The following is a 24762-nucleotide window of genomic DNA, read 5'->3' as shown; positions in this document are numbered from 1 at the left end:
CTTTCCAGCTGTGAAATAACCCTTTATATCAATAAATCGTTCTCTCTTTCACTCAGATATCAACATGAATCCTTCCTGTATGTGGCCGGACAAACACACCTATCACTGGGCTGTCATGAAAAACACGGTGTCTCTTCCAGAAATGTTATGTGATAAGTAAACCTGAACAGAGGAACAGATTTACTGCATGAGAGGGGAAGAAAGAGACGAGCGCAGAAGAAGAAAAAGCCGACAGAGGAGCTGTTAAACTAAAAGTTAAATGGAGAATAAGGCAGAAAGCAGGAGAGGGTCATAGAGAGAGGGAGCTGTCTGGGTGAGGTCCAGTTTCAAGAGTCTGACTCAGGCTTTCCCATGACTGACTACATCGCTGTCCCCCAGCGCCCGGTGGAACGTTTCACCAACGCCCAAACGGCGGACAGACCAGATTTAACATGGATTTTTCTCCTGGATGGTCATGATTAGACAGCAGGGGCTGAGACACAGTGGAAGCAGGCATGAGATGGAAAAGCTGTCACTTAGATTCAAAAGCCTGCCAGGATATATACACGGGCGGGGGAACATGAATGAAAGAGTCTCCGAGCTCCTTCGGCATGTAAAGAGGATGTGTCCTCCAGCAGCAGCAGCTGTTGTGGTGGTCGGAGAAGCTTAGTGACGCCGGAAAAAGGAGGCTGCATGCTCAGCACAGAAAAATAAAAAAAAGTTTTGTTGGGCAATGAAATTAAATCGCGTGTAATTTATGCATCTGTACGCTCGAGGAAGTCCTTCCCCTCACTTATTCCTTCCACCGCTGTCTCCTGCATGCACTTGGCCCGTTGTTGACATTCTTTCCAGCAGCTCTTGATTACTCCATCATGTTAAAGGTTGGGCGTTCCTGTTTGTTTTCTCTGCTGTATCTATGCACATGTCGCTACCATGCAGTTACTAAATACATGGCGATGAGCCACCGTTCCTTGTGTAATACATTCACTCATGGACTGGAACGAGGAGAGCTGATGGACGGTTGTTTTTGTTTTTCATGAAGCCCAACAGATCAGTATGTAAGACATCATTATCAACGTCATATTTGACTGTAAGTAGACAACAGCATGTTTTGTTTTGAGGGTGCATGTGTCGACAAGTCCACAGAGAATTATCAATCAGCTCCATCGCTCCTCTTTACTCTACACAGCATTTTAAGCATTGATCTGCTCAGTGTTTTGTTCTACAGCCTCGCCAACTCTTTTCCAATAAAAGTAGCCAGCACAAGATCCAAAAATCTACAAAGGAAGGGAGAAGATCAAGCATCAAGTATCTGCATATTTACAAGCTATGGAGAGAAAGAGTGAGAGAGAAGCTCAAGTAAACTATTAGCATGTTTAGAAACTGTAGAAAGTGTCAGAGCGAGAGCCAACAACCATAACCATGAACTCACCACAACAAAACTCCCACTCCTGCAGCAGCCGGGGTTATAATGTGAATATATTTCCCTTTTCCCTGATGGTCAGACTGATGGTCCCATATGGCCTTAAAGGGGCTCTGAGGAACTGTTTTGTTTATGTCAGCTGACTCCATTTCTAACCTAAGGTTAGCTACTGTTGCTACTCTCTGTTAGCATGAGCAGAGAGCGGCACTGAGACGAGGCACTCGTCAAAATCATCCAGAGGTTTGTATGGACGACTGAGAGACACGTAGAAGATCTGTTTTCATGTCATGCTGCAACCCGTGATTAATACACAGAGCCCCTTTAAAATAATATCACATATCTATCATGAAAAGTTGATATTTTGAAATCTCCTCAAAAGCGCCCTCAGACTGGGTGACAACATCAAGTATCAAGATATTTTTGACCTAATGCCACAATATCAATAATAAACCAGTATTGGTACTAGATTTAAACTAGGTAAACTAGTTGGTAAACTAGATTTTTAAAAACTTTAAAACCAGGAAGAGACAACAACATCGATACATCGCCCGGCCCTGATTTGTCACAAGTCGCTTTTCAGAAAGGCGTTAAGAGGGTCGAAAAGTCACTAAATCTAGTGAGATAATGGCCAAGTTGGCAACACTGCCTACAACTTTACTGTTATGGTTCAGTGGCACCGTCCTCATCAACCCCCAGGTGGCCAGAAACGACACCAAGACAAACTGTTTGCTAACGTGTGGTTTGCAGCTTGTCACGCCGCCACCAGAGGACCAAAAAAAATCAGTTAATGCAGCTCTTAAGTCGTCGAACTGTCCTCACAGGACTGCATTACCTTCGACATCTCATTTGGCTGCACATATTCATCCTCTACTTAAACTAATTGAAAGTCTTTATGAAACCAAAATCAGAAACATGATTTCTAACTCGAATTAGCGGCCGTGTGATTCGTCACGTGCTCCTGTTGTTGTCGTGTTCCCGCAAACGCTCGCTGTCATAGGGAGGAGGGCGGCGCAGCGAGCATGAGTTCTGTCCTGTGACCGCTAATTCAATTAGCTTCAGCGCTGTTGGCTGGCTCTCCATTTGATCAGACTTGAAAAATACAGTGCACACAGATACCGTGGCACAGACCCAAGGGAGCATTTTGATTATCACCCCGCCTCATCCATTCCATGTTCGCCCTCACCGGTTCCTGCCCTCGCTCTGTCACAGCGGTATGACTTCGACACGGCTTCTCGCATGTTTTCTTACAAGGAGTTCCCCCCCGCCTCCCTCCTTACCGCTCCCCTTCCTACTGTAACTCCCATTTCTCACTGCGTGCAGAGCCGTCGCCGCCGCACGGAGGGAGGAAGGAAGTTGTTAATGTTGTTACTGGGATTCGATACCATGCTGACATCTTTGAAGCTCCACTTGGGGTTATGTAATGCCTCCTGTACTCACTGTCAAAGAACAATGTGCTGCGTCTTTCTATTAATGGCCTGTTTATCTCACTCTATCAGGGAGTTAGCGCCGTGATTAGATTAAAGTCCCTAAAATTTAATTACGAAGAGACTGAGAAATAAACAGCAACTGAATTTAGTCTGAGAGGAGTTGCATGAGCACTGAAGAGGAAAAGTTAAACAGGACTCTACTGTAAGCAAAAAACTGAAATCCCTTACGCCTGGTCTTTCACTAAAGTCTATGTGATCTTGAGAAAAAGCTTGGCTGGACTTCTGCGGCGGTGACACAGCTTCCGAAGCTACCAATTAATGCCAGTGTGATAAATCAGCCCTCTGGGGACGAGTGGTATCTAAAAGGAAGTCATTGGAACAGAGGATGAGGTTAATCATGCCAAATGATCTTGACAGCTGCTGCTGAAGGAAACGAGACAAAATGGAGTTTGAGGACAAAAAGACTTCTTGGGTCAAATACTGTGAAATTAAACTGTAAATTAAGTCACAGGAACTACAAGTTAGCCGAAGTTTAAAGCGCTAAAATTATTCTTTGAGTTATCCGTTAGTCCGTGAGTCTACAGCCACGCTAACAGCTGCGTGAGGCTGCACTGTCACGGTGCTAATGGCAGCATGCTAACAGGCTCACACTGACGAGGCACGCATTCAAAATCACATGCTTTTTCCTCTTAGCACGCACTGCAGCTGCCCTACAGTATGCATACGTTTGCCACATAATCCTTTGTCATATCATTGCGCTTTGCAATGCATCCAATAATTGTGTAGATATTTCACTCAGAGCCACAAACGTCGACCTCATGGTGGTGCAAGAAGAAAAGTCAGAGAAGCACCAATAAAATGATGACTTCATGGGAATCCATCTAATAGTTGTCGATATATTTCAGCCTTGTGGACTAACTTTAGGTTTTGGACTGTTGATCATAAAAAAACAGCAATTTTAAGACATCCTCTTGGGCCCTAAGAGATTAAAATGGGGACTTCCTATTTTCTGACATTATGGTTTGGGTTCTAGACAACAGTTGGTGTTATAGAGTGAACAATTGATCAAATAATCCAAAAATAATCAGCAAATTAATCAAAAATAAAAGAAAGAGAGCAGAGAGGAACTTTTGGTGCTGATGGGAACCTAAACTGAACGTGCAGTACGCTTTCTGCCATTTGGACTTCAACCTGAGTCTCACAGTTGAAGCGTGGTCTCTTTAAAGTCCGACTCTACCGGGCTCCTGTTGACCAGACAGCTACTACAACCTCCCACACTTATAAATCAAAGCTGTGGTTCCACAGGTGAAGAGAAGGCCAGCTGCAGGCCTGATGTTCCCTCTCAAAACAATCCTCGCATGTGTGGAGTCAGGTGTTTGGATGTGTCAAAGACTTGGAGGCAATAAATAACAAGAGATGGATGGTCCGTTTTATTCTCAGCCACGCCGAGGACTTTTAATCTCCAGATGATCGCTGAGAAATGTTAAAAATGTCGGGGAGCGGTTGCCACCGACAGGCACACCGCGCCAGAATGCCTGCTTGTTTATCCAGAGACTTCAAGGTAAGAAGACGGGTTATGTAATCGATCACAAATGTTCAGGAGGATCCACAACTAGACAACAAAGTTATTCATTATCCTTTTAAATACTCATTCTTCATTAAAGTCTTATTCTCCGAGCCAATGTCAGTCAGACTGTTACAACATACAAAGGAGCAATTTGCAGCTTTTCACTTGGCGAACATGAAGAGCAAAACGAGGACGTATCCATCATCAGGCTGCAAGCAACAGATCTCCGTCTGAAGCATGTTGTTCTCAATGACAGGAACTAAAGGGGTCACAAACAACCGATCTGAAATAACAGAAACACACAGTGGAGAGCTGCCAGCACAAAGAAACACGTGATTATTTCTCCGGGACTTTGACAAACATGCATTCTGAGAAATTCAGGAGCTGGAAAAATGAAAACAAATGCTTCATCATTTCGGAGCGGAGCGTGAAGCTCCAGCGAGTGAGAGCGCTGCTTTCTCAGACCTCCTTCCTCATTAACGGTCGAACACGGTAGTTTCCTTCTCAAAACACACTCGACAGGCAACGACGGATCAGTGAAATCCAATAGGCTGGACTCAGCACCTCAGCTTATTCCTGACTTTAAGTGCTCCCAACCCATTAGAGCCTGAGAGGAGCATCAGTGGGGCTGATGTTGGAGCTGGTTTGACCTTATCGGACATATAATAAATACAGTAAAGGTGTCGGCTAATAGGTAACAATAAACTGCAGTACGTTCATCCAGAATGGTGCCAATAAATTAAAGATAGGTTAGTCATTGGTGACTGTACATATCAAAAATTAATGAATGTTCAGGCTTTCCCACACGTCATGCTGCTTTTTGTTTACGTCTACTTCCCCATGAGATCACATGCACAGCCACGAAGCCAGAGCGCTGAAGCCACGCCCCCACTGCTTTGTTGTTGTTAGGTTTAAATATCAGTACTGGCATTTCAAAACAGTATCAGTCAGGCTCCAGCATCCACACGTCCTGAATTGGGGCAAGTCCACAGCAACACCAGTGAATTTCCGAAATCCGATCAGATCAGCAAACTTAATCAAAAGTATCACAGGAGCAGTTTGTGTTCAATTACACTTTTTAAATCAATAAAACAACAAAGTATGGGTGGACAGACGTGTAAACCCATCGTGACGTCACCCACTGGTTTGTAAGCCTCGAGTTTGGCATTATCGTTCCCATCTTGGTTCTTCGGAGCGAGAAGTGACCGTATTTGGACGAGAGCGTGGATCTGTGGAGGATCTGATTGAGAAATCGAGGTCACACCTGGGTAGCGACTTCATGCTGTGTTGAAGGAGTCTTGTAACAAGCGGTTGAGATCATAATCTCATAATGAAACTGTTTACTGAGGTGAGGAATCAAGTGAGAAGTAGGGTCATTTCCTCATAGGCTTACATACAATCTGACTTCTTGTTGAAGCCAGACAAACGTCCACATTGGCTCACGTTTTAGACCCAGAAGCTCCGTCCATATTTCAAACAGTTAAAGGGCGGGACCTCCTAAAAGCATGATTCAAAGAAACGGTTGAAGAGTTAGTGTTGCTGCCATAAACAACTGAGACCACAGACCACAACTGAGAAGCATATTATTTTTACTGTATGTTTATACTGTATGTCAGACTTAAAGGGAAATTTGCTGAATTTCATTTCCAGCACAGAGGAGGAGTGTTTCAACGGCACAAAACAGGAAGAGCGTGACCGAAGATCTGAGTTATTGAGCGGTGGGTGGGAGCTTCGGCTATATTATGTCTTCGATAGAAATTAGCGTGAACAGACCGTGAGCTTTTTAAGCAGTCTAAGGTTTAACCTTTACTTTAAGCTCTCACAGCTTGAAGGAAAGGTTACAGCAGTACAGTGGGAAACTCACACTTTATACAGTGGTTAAGTTTGAGCAAAAGAAGAAGACGTGAGAGATTCAGGTCGGGTGTTCAGTGCAAATGTGCAAGGATTTGGAAAAAATCGACCCTGAAATCGCTGCTGTCTCACTCTCTGTGGCTCCTTCCTGTCGTCACCCGGGAGTGAAATCTTACTGACAAGATTTAAAGCATTTTTCACAGCCAGGTGTGAGCAAACATGAGGGTGAGGGGTTCGGTCTGACCATTTGTTTGCAGTCGCCAGGTTAAATATGGTCCACGTATTAGTCTTATCAGGAGACGGAGATTTACAACTGTAGCGTGTGCTTGTAACAACTGTCCCGGCTAAGAGTGTAGATTCCTCACATGTAAGATCACAGATGACTGACAGGACAGAGAAAAGAGCTTTATTTGTTTGTCTTTTCGTAAAATAAAGAAGTCATAAAAAAAATGTACCCGACACTCTCGCGGGCCTGGCTGAGTGCAGATAGCGATCGGGCTTGACCCTGTCGTGGTCACTCCCTTGTTTTTCATCTCAGGCTTGTCAGCAAATTGCTTCCTGCCAAAGCTACGACATTTTTAGTTGAAATGTTTAGAAAAGGAAATGCTGCTGTGATTTTTGGAGATGGAAAGTTTTCAGTTTTGTATATATAGACGTTGGGAGTGTGTTCTGGGCTCCTTTAACGTCTCCACCCGCGAATCTGACCTCTGACTTCCTGAAATTCAAATGTTATCAACAAGAACGGTCGCAGTCATACATCACACTTTGTTCTTCAGTGCAGCAGCATTAAAAAAAACTGAGTGGGTTGTTGAGAACAAAGGACAAAAGACATTTGGCACATTATGTTATGACTGCATCTTTATTCTCAGTAAGCCCTTTTTTGACACAGGAGTCATATTGAGGTCTTCCTGCTATAAATCAGCTACCCGCAACTTCTACATGCGGTGACACACATTCACACAGACGGGTACCAACCTGTGGCAAAATCTCAGACTGGAATATGTTTCGTAACTGTGCTTTCCAGATAACAGCAGATTCACAGGGTGAACAGATCTCTGATTTCAAATTTCATGCCAACTTTGTGGAGCTCGCTCATTCAGAAACCTAACAAACAGCTGCAGTTTGGTCACGATTATCTTTCTGACAACTTCTGACTTCTGACTCCTCCCTACATCTGAACACAAACATCTGAACTTTCTCCTCCTCACATTTTCGAAAGAGGCTCGTTACTTTAGTTTGAACGCATTTGAGAGGAATTATGGATTATTTTTATTTTTGTGTCATTGCACACCGGCTTCCCAACATCACAAGAGTGATTTCAACCCCAGACGTAGACGAGACAAAACGACGTAACAAGACAGACAGTGTCAGTGTCTCTGCAGAGACCCTGCAGCCCTCTGCTTGGATTTACCAACCCAAAACGTGGCTATTTGACGTCCTGGGAATGAGAATCAACAATCAACTATCTTTGTGGTGCGTTCAGGAACAGCTGGGACAAATCCTACTGATTCTACCTTTAACTTGAATTATATAAATATAACGTGAGTTTCAGTTAGCTTTGACCACAAATGTCCTTCAGAGGGAGAGTTTTTACTCTGATACTCTGAGTACATTTCAGAGCCTGTACTTTTTTTACACAAGTATCTGTACCTCTACTGGAGGAAAGACTTTGTGGACTTTTGCCACCTGTTTGATTCTGATAGCATCTTCTGTTCATAAGTGATGTGGACAAAGATATCAGTTTTTAACTGTGGACATTTTTTTATGTTTCTCTGCTATGTACACTAAAAACAAAATGTCATTCATTCTCTATTTTTTGGAAGCGAAATATCTCATTTTGGCAAACCTGTACATTAAACCCTCCAAATGCACAGTCAGTTTCATTGGTGAATGTTGAAATATCTTAATGCAAAGACAAATGAGGATGGCGGGCTGGCCTGGTCTTATCGTTTCAGACATTTCATTTGATAACTTTCCGCCAGAGGCCGGTCCTGCATAGCTGGCCAAAGCCCCCACCTCATACTTAACACGGCCTGCCTGCCCTGCACCCCTGGCATTTCCTGAGAGTAAAAGAGGGATTGGGCAAAGCTGGCAAGCAGCACCCATTTCAATAATGGATTCCAGATGAAGGGGTGTGTGTGTATATACATAGGTGTGCATGCGTACTACATGTATGTGTGTGTTTACGTGCTTCAAATCCTCCAGTAAAAATGTACCTTTGCACACAAAACACACAAGCGTCTCCTCTAACAACCCTGCAGGAACTTCATCTGTTTTCCCTCCCATTTTTTCTTCTACGTGCTCTCTTGACTTTCCAAAACAAGATGAATCAAGCGACGGCTCCATCCAGAGGTCTTTTATTTTTAGACACGGGGCGAGATCTGCAAGACGCGAGAGTTTATCCAACATAAACACATTCTGGTACATAGAGCACTTGTTTAGACATTCTTAAGATTTCTTTTTTTTTTTTTTTTGCAGAACATAAACGACCCAAACTCCACCCACTCCAACATCTGCATGTATATACTGTACAGTCACACACACAAACGTACAGAGGAGGAGCCGACTCCACCTACAGCATTATATTTCCTCCTGATAAGCTTAGTTTAGATAGTTTAGGAGCCTTTCTCGTGTTCGTTCTGACGTGGAAAGCAACATCTGATGCACAGAACCAACAGAAAACCTGCAAACACAAGAGACGTTTTAACTCTTACCTTGACTTCACATTTCTTGTGGCAGGCTATCCGGCACACTGGAGAAAACAGAAAGACAAAAAAAAAGAGAAAACTAAATTAACTTCACACTTCATAAAAATCTCACAAAACATGGTGGAGAAATCCAAACACTGTGGTCCGGCATGAATCACGACATTTTGTCAAGGAGGTACGAAACAAAGCAGAAGAGGTTCATTCAGATTCCACACAGTGTTTGTTCTGCGGTCAAAGTCAAACATCAGCTGCTGTTAGCGGCCTAACGCTGCCCGGTGTTAGCTTTGTGCTCACTATCAAAGACTTAACTCACTGTTGTGAAAGACTCTGATACACTTTGAAAGATCCAACGTCTCTAAGCTTTACGTTAAACACATCACATATCAAATAAAATCAGTAATAACGTGTTGGTCTTTCTATATAAACTGCTTCACCTCTCGTTGTTCACCACACCAGAGCTGTACGCAGCTGCACAGATGCTTATCAACACGATATAGACAAAGCTCAACTGCACATAATAAAGCCATTACGTCTCTCTCACAGAACATCGTTTTCCAGACTAAACAACTTTCAGTCCGATGAACAATTCAAGATATTTTGTCTTTCTCCATGCCATCTGTGGAACATCTTAGTTGAGCTTTTTAGCACGCTAACATTCGCTAATTAGCTAATTAAAATATCATGCCGAGGCTGGTGGGAATGTCTTCAAGTAAAGATGTTGACCTTGACGATGTTGCTAAATGGCAAAACAGTCGATCAAGGTAATTATGTGAGGCAAAAACTGATAAAAACCAAGTTTCATGGTAATAGCCTCGTTGTTATGAAGTTTAACTCAAGACCAAAGAAAATTTAGGGGATCAGCAAAGTCGTTAGGACACATTCCCTATGTCTAAACCAAATATTGTGCTATTATTCTATAGTATGTATGGAGATAGAGGGAAAATACAAAACTCTGGCCTGCTGGTGCAACATCAGGGGATCACCAAAGTCATTGCGAGTCATCTGGGGACCTCAGATATCTGTATCAAATCATGACAACCTATAACATATACTGAGATATTTCAGTCTGGACTAAAGCAGACTGAAAACACATCAGCCTAATGGAGTCAGGAGCACTTTACAGGACCTAAACCTTCAATAACGTGTTTTTTTTGGACACTTGTAGGTGAAAAAACGAGCTGTAATACATCACTGATGCTGCGTTTTATCACCTGTTAAGTCATTTTGGCAAACACTGAGTTTTAAAAGCACAACATTAGCATTCATCTTGAAGTCTTGTTGAGAATGTAGGTACAGTTTGCTCACCTGTTAGCTCTGTTTTGGACTTCTGAGACAAATATCTGGCTCTTTAGCTGATAAATGCTCGGCTACGCTCACCAGCTAGTTGCTAACTGTCTGTCTGCTCAAACCGAGAGCAGCGAGACTGAACCAGAACCTCCAAAACAAAACGATGACCTGAAGGACTACGACTGGCCCGTGTCACATACTAGTAGTTTTGTGATCCATTGCTGACATGAAAATATTGTTTATAGCCACTTTAAATATGTCATTTTTTAATAAGTCTCTGTAAGTACAGAAGAGGTCACGCCATGTGGGAGTCGGAGTTGAAAGGAATTCATAAAACGCAGCCAAACAAGATAAAATGAATCGTTCTGACTGAATTTAATCACATTTTTTCGCAGCCTTCCTTCAGCCACGAGCCCCCTCTCTCTGGACTCCCCCCGGGTCTACAAATAAGGGTCAATAGGGGAGAGCACCTGGACCCGCGGCTCATAAATTGTCAGATCCCCTCGAAGGACGGGGAATAAAAACAGAGCTCGGTGTGCGGAGGCGTAAGCTTTCCAAATAAAGGAGAAGACTGTATGCTTTTACTGGAACGCGCTACACCTTATGTAATGAGTTATTCTTCCTGTCTCGAGCCACATTTTTCAAAGCGAGTGTAATATCTATTGTGATTAGTTTTAAGTCATTGATATGAAGTTGGGAGGCGGCCAGTCCTCACATTGTGTGAGAGTGGAGATCGTGTCTGCGTTATACTGTGTATGTTTTCTTAACCCTATACTTCCTGTAATCTTTCTTACCTCAGATATACAGCCTGCTTCTTAAACACTTTGTTCTCTCTGATGTACGACCTTTAATCACACAGTATATTTCCCCAAACAAAGACCTGAATCTCTTTGTTCTTAAAACCACACGCTGCCGTGTGTAGTTTATATAAATCTACACCTCGAGCCAGCGAACGTGCAGCTCTACATTAGTTGTGTCCTGACAGAACCCGAAGTGGACAGATCAGAGATTCATCCCCTGGGAAAAAATGCAATCCCATTCGGCGTAACATAACAAACGTTTGCATTTTCAGCGAAGGCATCAAAACTCCTTGTTAGGTTTAGGCAAAGATCATGGTTTGGGTTAAAATAAGTATGTTAGCTTGCGTAAATAACACAAGTTTTCGACGTAACATAAGTATTTAGGTTAAAATAAGTCATAGTCGACTTTTGATCTCACGAGGGACACAAAAAGTTGTCTCCCAAACCTCCTCCTTACACTACATCGCCTGACTTCCTCCTTTGCTGCTGTCATAAGTACCTGGGCCACTAGAGGTCGCCTCCTCACAGCAAACAAATGTGGGTCATAAGCAGCTTGTACAGTCTGTTTACTGGCTGCTTGGGGAGAATAAACACAAAGCACACCTTTATAATTCACTTCTGTTGGCACTGTACGTTTCTGCAAGCCACACATACATTTGTACGTGTCTTACGTATCGTTTTTATTGTCTGATTGCTAGCCGTGTTTGTGATGACAAAAACACGTCAGCCAAAACGTGATGACTTCCTATCCCTAACAAAGTGCTAAACTATGAACGAAACACTAAAAACTGAAAACTGAACATAAATCACGGTGAAGTTTTAACATATTCATGATTTGCAAGATGTTGGCACATATTTGGAGACTCTGACTGACTGCTTGGTGCAAACTGTTTAAATAAAAGGTGTGCAGGAGAAAACAGGCTCGCTTTGAGGTGCACAGACTCCCAACTGCATTAACACAAATATTTACAACCAATTCTAAGAGTTTAATAAATGAACCTTATCATTTATTGAAGGCGGGAGTTGAGATTAGATCTGTCCAAGGCTCCCAGACATCAGACTGACCGCTCTGATGAGTTTATTAGGTTTGTTAAATCATTATCAACACTTGTCTCTAGACTACAGCCTGTCAGGGACTTCTTGTTTTAAAATGTGGTGTTTATGATATCGCTCTTTTAATATTTTCAATAAACTTCACTGCACCTCTATAGCGTCATAAGCTCATATACGACAAAACGATGTCCGTAGTTAGCCTGAATGTAAATAAGATGAACATTTTTAATTCTCGTTCAGTCAGCCAGTATATGAGGAGCGTACAGTAAACATACTGAAAGCAGGGAAAGTGAGAAGCTTCCCTTCCAGAGCCAAATGTATAATTACATCATGGTGTAGTTAGTTTCTATTTAGGCACACGCGGGGGCTATATTTGCACTTGGGGGGGTAACATTTGAGAGTCGGTTTGACTTCTTAATTAGAGACCTTCGAATGTGGGTGGCACCGTGAAATCCTACCGGGATACACATTTCCAAGACTTTCAAACCTATACTCGAGTTCCCAGGGTCAAACCTAAAGGAGCTCCTCTATATACAACATGACCCACATAGTGTATCACAGGGTGCAGAGTCCAGAGGCCGACAGAGACAAGGAGACGCATTACACTACACTCAGTTCTGAACAACAGAGGTTACAGACTAATGAGGTTAGTGTTTGTCATCTCTGATCAACTCTTAATTATCCAAAGGCACCAAAGCCTTTTCTCAAAGCACAGAGGAGCATATGACCTTTCCATTAAGGCTGTAACTGTTCCTTTCCATCTTAGTTTCCCATGTTTGGCCCATTGTTTTTGGACCACTGGATAGCTGCTCAGTCGTTTAGCCTTTAAAATTAGAGATGCACCAATTGCAAGTTTCTTGGCCGATTCCAGATTGGAGCGGGTATCTGGGACTCCGGTAAAAACAGAAAGAGTCCGTCTCTATCAGTTAAAAGTGGGCCAACCTGGTTCAGACAAAGGAGAGTTTCCCGAACCCTAACCCGCCTCGCCTCACAACACATTCGGTCGTCAACTCGAGTAACGTCCCTGTCTCTGCTCCGATACCTTGCTCGATACGATCAAGGTATCAAGCTGTACATGATGGCAACATGCAGTAAAGACTCTCACAGTGAGCTGAAAATGAAAGGAGTGCACATAAACTAGGTAGATAACATAAAATATTTGGTTTCTCTCCTTCAGGTCAGGTTGGGTAAGTGTGACTGGCACAGAATAGGATGTATCCGACACTGACCAGCTGGTCATGTCCAAAACCGGCCAATTCTGGCATCTTAAACACCCAAATGATTATTTAAGACCAGTGGTTTAGGCACGACTTAAAAATGAATAAAATTGTTTTTAACTGTGCAGCGTTCTGATATTTTCCACTACAGCTGCAATGACCAACTGCTTTGATGAGCGAGTCAGCGTTTACATCATTTTTCAAGGAAAAAATGTCAAACATCTGCTGCTTGTCTTTGTCATGTACGATCGTAAATAAAGAGTCTTTGGTTTGTTGGTTGAACAAAAGAAGCAATTTGAAGACGTCACTTTGGACTGTGATGAGCATTTGTCACAGTTTTTTTACATTTAATAAACAAAGAATTGTGAAACGATCAGCAGATGAGTCAATAATGAAAATAATCTTTAGCTGCCGTCATATTTGCCACCACATTTATGATTTTCTTGTATAATTCCCAAGAGGCAGAGTCCTCTGAGCTCACACTACGTATTTCAGACAGGCTTGATGTGACAGAAGTCGCATGGAGTGATCTCATAATCGTGAAATTCAAAACATACTCGGCTGTTTGCTGGATAAGCATAAAAACCATGTGCGTGTCCATCAGGACGGCGCTCCCAGCACGTGAGTCCCCCAGTAAACAACACTCCTGGGCCACATGGGAAGAAGCAGGACTTCCATATTGGGTGTGAAAGCGCTGAGCCCGGAGAAGTCGGGTTAGGCTTTACCTTGTTAGGAAGTCGGAGCTTTGGAGAATAAACAGAGCAGAAATGTTCCTGGTGGAGGGATGGAAGAAAGAAAGAGGCGGGAGAGGAGGAGGAAGGGGATGGAAGATGAGGAAAGAAAAGGAAGATGTTGGAGGGGGGAAGACATCTATATGGAAAAGGATGAGTAATAGAGTGGGGGTGCAACAACTGCTCGCATCAATCAGCGAGTAAATGAGAGGACAGCGGGGATGGGAGTTGGTCAGCATGATGAGGAGATGATGAGGAGCGTGGAGCACCAGTTGCTATCTGACTCTGAGTCTGTGGTATGCTGTGCAACATCAGAGGGAGGGAGGAGGGGGAGAAAATGTGTGTGACTGAGGCTGGGTGATTTCCTTCCCCTGGTCCCTTGGAACGAGTGTGTACTCCCACCGGGCTGGGCTGGACCCCCGTTACAACACAATCAGAGGGCAGGGCTGGAGAGTTTCCTCTTCCTCCCCCCCTCCTCACCCTCACTCTCACTCTCTCTGCATCCCTCTCCTCCTCCTCAGGCACAATCACAAACACGTGAGCACCGACACGTGTACGCACAGCGTACTGGACGTCACTCCTGGGGACGGACACACACTGACCCTCAGGACGGGACATCTCGAGCTCCACCGAAGGCCAAAATCAACTGTTGTGATTATATTTTTAACATAGTGTTGTTTTCCAAAAATCCTCATCCTTATATAACTTACTTATGTTACTTGGGCGGACTTACAGGGGTTTACTTTCTACTTAATTCTTGCATGTAATGTCAATTTTATAGCTAAGATTCTGTATTCTAAGGCTTATGGCATTTTTATTAAACTAAACGCTAAATACTGTTGTTTTCGGGGGATTTTTTATGAAAAAAGGGGAATTCACACTTGGATTTTAGAACACAGAACACAGGAAATAACTTTATAGGGATGAATAATCTGTTTTTCCAGGGATTTATACTGATTAGTATAACAAGTAAAAGCTAATATTCATGCTTTTGGTCATTTGTGTTGTCTTACTCATGTAATGGGATGGATATATTTTAGGAATCTCCCACTTTGGTTCCCATCATTCTTTAAGATAACGTAAACAGTGATGTAAATACAGTATAATGTGGATCTGTGCCTGTCTTGTCTTGTCCAAGTAAAGTGAGTCAGCTGTTGTCATGGATACAGGCCGTCTGCTTACAGATGCAGGCATAACAGGACGAGTGCCGATTGAATAATCAAGTTTACAGTTCCTGTTTGGATACAAGGTCTGATGTAGAGCAGGGGGGTATTCCAGAAAGCGGGTTTTGTGAAAACTCTGAGTTTGTTAACCCTGAGATGAGAGAAACTCTGAGTTTTCAGTTCCAGAAAGAGAGATAACTTAAACTCTGGGTCTGTTACCGCGGTAACTGACTCTGTGAACATAACCTGCTCACTGGCAGGTTCACCTGAAGAAACCCTGAGTCTGACGGAGCTGTCTGACAGCGGCTGTCCTTTCCTTCAGTCCGATCATGTTGAAGCAGAAATAATTCACACAGTTTTACACCAGGAGGAGAATTTAGATTAATTTAGATGAGCTCTCGCTCCCTGACGAGGACTGGACCGAACAGTAGACCGCTCCTCATCAGTCCGTCATTTATATTCTCCGGCCGCACAGCGAATATCAGGCTACACGTCATCGCTGACGTGCTCTCAGATCTGAACCATCCTCTGCGTTTTTTTGTTTTGTTTTTTTGTTTTTTTGTTTTTTTAATCACTTCGCAGGTTAATCAATCACCTTCAGCAGCAAGAAGGAGGAGGAGCCACCGTGAGACTGTTTTTATAGGTAGGCTATTTCATTTTCAGCCGATTTAAATGAAATAAAATAGCCTAAAATAAAACACTGAACAACATTCAACCACTTCCCCAAAGGCTAATATGAAAGAAACTGATGTTAAATTCCAAATGAAAAGACGACCGCATCTAAAACTCTGTCAGTGATTTTACGGCCGCAGCCGTGTTGCTTTTTTTTTTTTTTTTCCCAGAAAATGTCTGCTTCCTGTTTTCTCCCCTGTTGCCATGGTGAATCACAGTATCGGAGCTCCATTGATGATGGCTTTTTACTAGTCGTCAGGCACGAGCTCAACTCAGAGTTAACATACTCAGAGTCGACTTACCTGGATCAGATCAGCTGTTCTGGAACTGAAAACTCAGAGTTTCACTTCACAGGGTAAGTCAACTCGGAGTTCATGGATAGACTCAGAGTTTGTTGAACCTCCTTTCTGGAATACCCCCCAGGACACATCTTTAAAACTTCAGCTGAGACGAGCATGTAATGAGGCTCCTGTTCCTCTGTTGTTGTTACTAGTAGATGGATCTCCTGAGGGTTGAAGGTACAGTAGTGCCACATACCTCCAGCTCATGTAATCGATCCACTGAAACAGGTGTTAGAGCTGCACAGTGCCTGCAAACATCTGATGACTGTACATGACTGATATGTTCCAGTACTGTGTGCTCGCTGCAGTGTCTGTAGTATTAACAGTAGTACTTACTGACACTCGGTCGACACTCTCTGTCACTTGACTCATACAGGGGTGTCATCATCCAGCCCACACATCTTTCCCAGCTAAAACCCTTGCCAGTGTTGGGTTTCTGTGGGTGAAGCCCCACCTTCATCCAGCTGCTAAGGATTTCCTAACACGGGAGAGTTTCCCCGAAAACCCTGCAGAATAAATCCTGAATGAGGGTTCCCATGGACTCGTTGTGTGTGTCATCTGTTTGCTCCGACCTGACAAAACAGGACTTCTGTTTGTTTACTTCCCCGTCTGTTTTTTAGCGTCTGTGAGGATTAGCCTGACTTTGTTTTGGTTGAAGCAGCTGTTTCCTTTGATTCAGGCTGCAGCTACAGAAAACACAGCAAACTAGCCAACAAGAACGTGTGTGACAGGAATGTCCACAATGTGCACTAACAAGTTCAGCTTTGAGGTTTTTGATGAAAACTTTGGGAGGTTTACTCTGGAGGTCAGCAGCAGATGTGGCTGCACAGATGGATGGAGGTAAACAAAGGACTCTGCTGCCCCCTGGTGGCTGAAAGAAGAAGCTACAGCCGGGTGCTCCTTATCTTTCTTCTTTACCTGTAAACGTCACCTGTCCCTTTATTAATGGGTGAATTTTATAATGAAGACTGATGGTTTCATGACCTGTCGGCTCAAAACACTATCATGTAGCACAGTAGGAAAATAAATTCAGTATTGGAAATATACATCAATACTGATCAAAGGCTCCTCCCGACCACCTACTAAACAGACCTTCTCACATGCTTTTTTGCAAGATCAAGAAAAAATACACAGCATGGAGTCTGTGCATGAAAATATTGTCAGCAGTGAAGAGATTATTTGCATTATCTGAAAAAAGATAGAAAACAATCACAGGTTGTATAGAGTTCATTTGCAAAGAATCTGAATTTTGTGACTTTACCTGTATTTATTTTTATCCGGGTGAGCTTCTCGATTTGATGCATAGCAGTCACTGTGTCAGCTGTAATATCATGTCTCATTTTTCTAAAACAATATGGGGGCGCTGCACTATTGATCCAATTCAATTCAATCAGCTCCAAGCTTCTCACAGTAAACGTTTTAGCTCCAGTACAGTGCAGTGTTTCAGCTCATCCAGCAGGTGGCTCCCTAACTGCATTAACTGCTCCGGAGCTGCCAGTGTGGAGGTCTGTGTTGATACTGTAAGTTTCACAGTGCGTGCACGTGATGGTTTAATTAGAGGGGTTTTTGTGAGCATGTGTGACGCAGATGTGTGCAGTTTATCTGACACTGAAACTGACATGCAGGCGGATGAGAGCGCAGAAAAGTTCACGTGCATGAAGAATTCTCAAAATCAGCACTAATCTGTCCTGCAGTCACAGCGACAGAGCACAGCGAGCCTCTGTCATCCGGCAGTGTTCATGGAAAGTCATTGTCTGGTCAGTTTAGTGGATTAGTATAATGATATTAGACGTGGAGACAGTCAACCATCCATCATCCACAGAGAACCAGTGGTCATCTTCATCCATCTGCTCCACTTATTACACTAATGACTTCTGCTAAAGGGAGGAGCGGCACCGGGGCAGACAAAACAGTGATGTGGACCAACTGCTATCAGATGTCTCTTTCCAGAAATCACAACCTGGTTCCTCAAGATAATCCACAGGCCTTGAAGTTAACAGTCTGATGAAGGAACTATTTTCTTTCCGTATCATCGCACAGACAGATGCGTGCATCTACTCATCAAGCCACCTGCCAGGCTTCGAAGCCAAATTTTACAGTGAAATGACTCATAATTTGGAAAGTCTGGAAGAAGCTCAACCAGAGGCTAGCCGGCTTGCTCGGTGGAAGTCTCTACGCTCTATGGGCCCCACAGCACCAAAGATCTGGGTAGTAACCCAGGTTTATAACCAAGAAGTCGAGCTTTTTGGGGTTTCAGGCGCAGCTGAGCAGTTTTCTCAGGAATGAACGGGGCTCCACCTCCAGTGCTGCGTCCAGTCCAGTTGTTTCATGGATGAGAGGCTAGCTCACTGCCATGACTGTTGTTACAGCTCAGCTGAGGAGGACAGCATTGATGTATTGAAGTACGAGCCTCTCATCCAGGAGTAGATGCACGTTTCCTTCTGCACTGTGATACGGTTGAAAGGTCCAATAGAAAGAAAATAGTTCCTACATGAAGCTGCTCACAACCAGGTCTGTGCACACTGCTGTTTTTTCAAATGTATTTTTTGACGCTTTGAGCACCACAAGAACAATATGTGTTTTTCTGTCTCTCTGACATTAGTGCATGAACTAAATCACTATCAGCAGCCGGTTCTGCATGTGAGATTGTGTTTTAACCCTCATTGGGCTTTGTTGCATAGCAGCTGTATGAGCTCAGCAGTCAGGAACAGCGCCGTGATAACCTTCACTCACACACACACACACACACACACACAAAAACACACGCCTGCCACTGTGGTGTGTCTCCAGCTTGTCTTTGAAGGTCTGTGTTTACAATGAGCGGCGGTGTGGTCGGGTCGCCTGCAGAACAAGGACAGAACAGGAGCTACACCCTCTGCACTAAAAAAACACTTCCAACCCATTTTTGCAGATTTGTTTGAAGGTGATTCGAATTTTGTCTTTGAGGTTAGAAGGACTTTGTTTGACGCCTTTACAGAAGCCAAACACAACAATTTCAGTGTTTTCCTTCAGTCAGTAATGAACTATGTCAAGAACTAAATCATCTGTGAGAATCTCAGTCACAGCAGCTCTCTGCTGACCCGCCCCTGCACACAAACCATCTATTTAACCTGAACGGCACCACACTGAATGGATATAAAAGCCAGTTCCTGCCCCTCGGGCCAAGTTCTCCAAAAATACCCTTCAACAGAAGGCTGTTTTTTTTTTTTTTTACTGGAAAACTGCGGCCCTGACCTGCGTCAACACGCTATTGTCGAAAGCAGCTAACACCTTGTATCCTGGCAACCGCTGAAGAGAGAGGAAGTCCACGAGCCGGTGTCATTACGAGGCCATGTGACTGCACAGTGTTAGTAAACAAGAGCGGCAGAGGGGAAGTGCTGCAGGACGCAGGGAGAGGCTGGATCCTGCAGAGCAACTCTACTTCAGAGGCTTCAGTCAACATGCATCCATCACCGTTATTCACTGCTTCACATACTGTATGCCTTATTTTCCTACCTGCTACAGCAGCTCTTTAATATCAAGTGTGATTCTGGTGTTGCCTCTGTGAGCTTGTAAGTAAAACATGACTTCAGAGCGGCTGTAACACTTGACAGTAACCTTTTAGCTGCACCACCAGCAAAGTCCTGTTTCCCTCCAGGGACCTTATCTCAGAAAAAATTTGTATGGTAGCAAACTGGAGAGAGAATTATTTGCTCTGACCTGAATTGTGCCGGGAACTACACATTATGATGTTTGTCAATTTTAAAGATAGTTTTCCAAGTCAAGAAAGTCTCAGTTTCTTGTAAAACTAATGAAATATAAAATCTTGTTGAACTTTGTAGAGCTGCTCCTGTATATCAGCAGCTCACTGAACTGACCAACTCTCCTTTCACATAACTGCAGTCGTCAATATGAGCAGATTTATTGTGATTTTCATCTTCTTTAGCACCTTTTCTGTGCCGAGTTGGCGGCCATGTTGGTGTTGAGTGAGACGATGTCGTCCACTGAGAGGCTTAACACAAAACTACATGAGATTGTATTTTATGACAAACTGAGACTTTACTGACTTGGAAAACTATCTTTTAATTTGACAAACGTGTGACTCAGCACAATTCAAACGGGATGAAAAGAATATATGTGTCTTTAGTTTTTAACGTCCCATGAGGGAAACCTGAAGGAGCGTGACTTCTATCGTTGAGTGTTCATCGTTATTCAGGGTTTCATATATTCTCTAACCGTGCCTCCATCATCCAGCGTGATTCTTGTGTTTCCTCTGTGAGCTTGTAAGTAAAACATGCCTTCAGAGCGGCTGTAACACTTGACGGTAACCTTTTATCTTCTACCACAAGCAGCTTTCTCTGGAGCTGGCTGTTGTTTTGTAGACACAAGATCTTATCACATCCTCTCCTCTCTGGTTGAGGGACCGTGTTCAGGACCCTAATGTTCAAATAAACTCCCAACTCGCTCGGGTCGACGTTGGAAACGTAATCACCGCCTCGAACCAAAACAAGCAACATAATTTGCATTCGGGGAAACTCACAGGATAAAACTCTTTTGTTTGATTACTTAAAATTACAGCTAAAGCCCACGGAGGGTGTAATAACTGCTGAAACTTGCCGGGACATGGAAAGCAGGATCTGTTGCAACATCCATCAGTGGGCTGAACGAGAGGTCATCTGAGGTCAGCAGGGGTCGTCTTTGTGTCAGGGATCGGTCAGTTAAATGACAGAGGAGGGCGAGGGAAGCCTCAGAAAGGCTAAGGGTTAACAGCTTCTCAATTTCCTTAATGGTGTTCACTAAAGAGGGAATGTGGATGACTGATGATGATGAGTGATTTGCGTTGTTTGACTGATTCAGTAAATTTTAACAGAATATTGATGGAAAATGTACAAACGAGGGTGCCAGCATCAAGCAGTGCTTCGTTCTTCGACTGTTTGTTCAGTCTTTGCCAGTCGGGTGAGATTAAATTATTATAATGCGAAGCAACAATTGCAGGAAAAGTAGCTGAGATTCAATAACCGACTTTAATGTGCTCGCCGTGCAGATAACCCTCCACGTCTGTCGCTTCGAGTGGGTTCAAACGAAATCGAAAGACTATCCGACCCCCGGTTCCTCTCATCACGTCATGTTGTAGTGGAAATGTCTGTTTTCAGACAGATAACGTCAAACGAAACCGTACGGAAACGGCTGGATGTTTGGTTTGGCACACGAGAGGGGGGAATATTCAGCTTACTGCTTCCCCCAAACCACCTGACACAGGACGGGTACATGTTTGAAGGGCACAGCGTCGAAAAACAAGAACCATTCTCAGTGTGTTGGCATCTTTTGGACCCTGAACATTTTGTTCTTGTGTCGCCCACCTTCATGCTGGGTTGATAAAATAACCACTGGATTTTTAAAGTAATGAGACATCGACTCAAATTACCATTTCTTCCCCCTTTAAAGGATTTGTTAGACTTTGTTGAACAGGCTGTTCCCATCAATCTGTTCTGGATAAACACTGTTCAGTTGTGTTCAGACAGTTACTGAAACTCTCTCATAAAATGACAGCACCTGGGCCCTTCGATCGCTCGACCTGATTTATATGAGAAATAAACCATCATGACGAGGCTGCGTTTCAGTCTATTCTGATTAAACTGACCTCAGTTTGATTGGCTCTCCCTGCTCCTCGCCATGTCTGGGTTTGCTCATGTGCATGAGTGATTTAAAATGAGCAGCAGACTTCTACAGCCAGACATCAACCACCACTCTCTCTCTCTCTCTCTCTCTCTCTCTCTCTCTCTCTCTCTCTGTCTCTTTCTCTGTCTTATGATTTATTAAAACCACATTTTGGTCAAAACTAGAAGCAACTAGCAGAATGGAGTGCCGGGGTCAAAGGCTCGAGACGTGCAGAGGTGTAAAGCAGTCGTAGTCCTGCAGTTGAGAGTTGCGTCAGTATTTTACACATTAAGATCAGTTCACTTGCTCTGGGAAGCACAACACAGCCTTTAGAAACAGTTGTGTAATGTCTTCTATGGCTCTTAGAGCAGCTTTGTCAAGTCTTAAAGTCTGGAGATACAAATCTATCACAGAAATGTTTTATACACTTTGGGCAGAGAGGTTAAAAACTGTTTTCCAGGCAGAGATGGTCGAATAAAAGATGCTATCACGCTGCAAATCACATTTGGAAATGTAGGATCCAACTTGACATGTTTATGGACTGACAGTCAGGATATCTCGGCCTCAGCTGCGTCAGTTTTGACCATTGTCTCTGTTAAGCGATATAAATGACACTCACATCTTTATGCTATAAATGAAGCTATACTTCTGTATAGCTGGTTAGCTTAGCTTCACACAACAGATTTTAAGGCCATGACCATCGCCATCTTTGTTTTTTTTGGAGCCAAAACTGACAGTATTTGGACGAGACATTTTTACTCCCCAATGTCAGTATCAGAATCTGCCCCAAAAATCCAGTGTCGGTCTCAAGTGGAAGCTACTAGTTAATCAGAAGGCAGCCATGCCCCAAAGCACACCTACTTTATCGTCTATTTTCCTCTAAATCAGACAATTATATACTAAATGAACATTATGCTGTGTTGTAGAAGACTTTCGACGAGGGACTGAGACCATAAACTCATGAGAAAACTCTTTACTGAGGTAATAAATCAAGTGAGAAGTCGGGTTATTTTCTCATAAGCTTGCATACGATCAGACTTCTTTATGAAACCAGCGGAGTCGACATGCAGGTTTAAGGCACTTCAGCATCGGCTTCACTTTCACCCTCCTTTCTGCCCTCTCTGGTAAAAAGTTTACAACCTGCAGCTACACCCGACAGCGATGGAGCGTACGTGAACATCAGTGCAGCGAGGCGAACACTGAAACGGCTACAGCGAAGAAAGATCTCCAACAGGAATCTGAAAACAGCTGCAGAAGGAAGTCGGAGACGTCAGAGCTTTAGGGAACAGGTGACTGACCTCTGCAGATGAGTCCGTCCTGGGTGATGGTCTGTTTACAGACGCTGCAGTGCTTCGCCTTCTTGAACGTCTTCACCCGGAATGTGTGGGAATGAAGCGCCTCCAACTCCTCCGGCTGCAGAAGAGGAAAAACAACAACAAAAGACAAAAGAGGTGTTAAAATGCTGTGACCTGACGGGACCTCGGTGAGTCCAGGTGCTGTGAGTCATCGGGAGGAATTTCTTTCTTTTTTTTTTGGCAGGTGCAGGTGTTTCGCAAAAGAGAAAACATTCTTAGTTCATCTGCAGTTTATAACATCAACACCTGGCTACGCGCATAAATTACATAATCTCGTGCTCACACTTATCTCAGATGTGACCCTTTGTCCAGATCATTACAGGCGGATCAGGACTAGAACACCACATAAAATGATCAATGGTTGGCAGAACAAAAACAAAACTCGAGGAAAAAAAGGAGAATCTGATGTTTTCCTTCTTTCTTTCGCCCTCTTCCTCCCTCTTTTGTCCTGTCATCTCACTCCCCTCCTTGCAGGTGTGTTATGTAACTCTGCAGAAACTCTAACCTCCCAGTTAAACATCCGTCTGGGTCCGTCTGCAGCCTGCTGTTTCTCCTCCACTGTGAACCTATCAGTCCTTTTCCTGCCGGCTTTGTAAACCCAGTGGAGAGCAAACCAGAAAAGTCGAGCTTTGGAAGTCTGATCTCTTCCTGCGGCGTCTTTTTAGGAGAAACCTGCATCGTGTTTCCATTTACCCCCTAATGACGGGCCGTGGGGAAATGTGACATCATTTTCTGTGGTGTGTTTGCTCAGCTGGGCCCCGTTTTTACTTTAAAGTTCAGCCCGATGAGAGCAGCGGTCCGATCGATCCCCCTGTCAGCTGGCTTACCAAAATGTTCAACAAATCATAGTTATTATGTAGTAAAGTACTGAGCCACAGAGTTTTATATTGCATCAGATAAAGTGAAAGTCTACAGAAGCCCAGAGGGGCAATGAAATCTTTTTTTGTCTTCTGGTAATCCAAATCTGATCTTAATTATTTTCTCTTTTGTGTTTATGAGTTGAGATCAGGTGATCAACAAAAAAGATTTTGTCAGGATAATCTTTCAAACTTCCTTATTTCAATTTTTCTATCTTTTTATTTCAAAAATGTGTAAAGAGAAAAAAGAAATTCATGTTTTTTACCAAGTTTATTTTTTTGTCAGGGGAAACAATTTTAGGATGGGAAAAATGTTCTTTCGTCTCCTAAAAAGTTATTTTCTCCTGGAGAAAAAAGTTTTCATTTGATTTCTTTTCTCTCTCATGCAGGGAACCAAATGAAGTTTATTTTTCCCCAAGGAGGAAAAAATTAATAATGTGCTTTACCTTTTTTATCTCAGGAGAAAAAAATATTTAGTGCTTGAAACAAAACAATTGAGAGATCTCTTTTTTTACTTCCTAAGAAGAATTTTGTTTTCCTGTGGGAAAAAATTGGTTGGCTTAACACATGAAAACAAAAATGTTTTTCTTTTTTCACCTGTTTGCACAGATAAAAAAAATTGCCAGAGGTTTTTTTCCTCTCTCTCTCTCTTTCTCTAAAACCAAGTGACATTTACTTTGTTCTTGGGACCTCC

At 43.2% G+C, this 24762-nt stretch overlaps 1 protein-coding gene across 10 annotated transcripts in view; it reads right to left on the bottom strand.

The window, feature by feature from the left end:
• The window catches only part of tns1b (tensin 1b), a 172824-nt gene that overhangs the window by 96089 nt on the left and 51973 nt on the right, over window positions 1–24762 (bottom strand). For all 10 annotated transcript variants that reach the window (XM_084362721.1, XM_084362720.1, XM_084362716.1 and 7 more), the window contains exons 2-3: window positions 23155–23269; window positions 8962–8999 (exon numbers count right to left, since the gene is read on the bottom strand). In XM_084362721.1, coding sequence (XP_084218847.1) covers window positions 8962–8999; window positions 23155–23269 — 153 coding nt within the window. The remainder of the gene's footprint in view (window positions 1–8961; window positions 9000–23154; window positions 23270–24762) is intronic.

Source organism: Pagrus pagrus (assembly GCF_965226575.1).
Source record: "Pagrus pagrus genome assembly, chromosome: 9".
NCBI classification, from domain to species: Eukaryota; Metazoa; Chordata; class Actinopteri; order Spariformes; family Sparidae; genus Pagrus; species Pagrus pagrus.
This window is presented reverse-complemented; position numbering and strand designations above follow the sequence as displayed.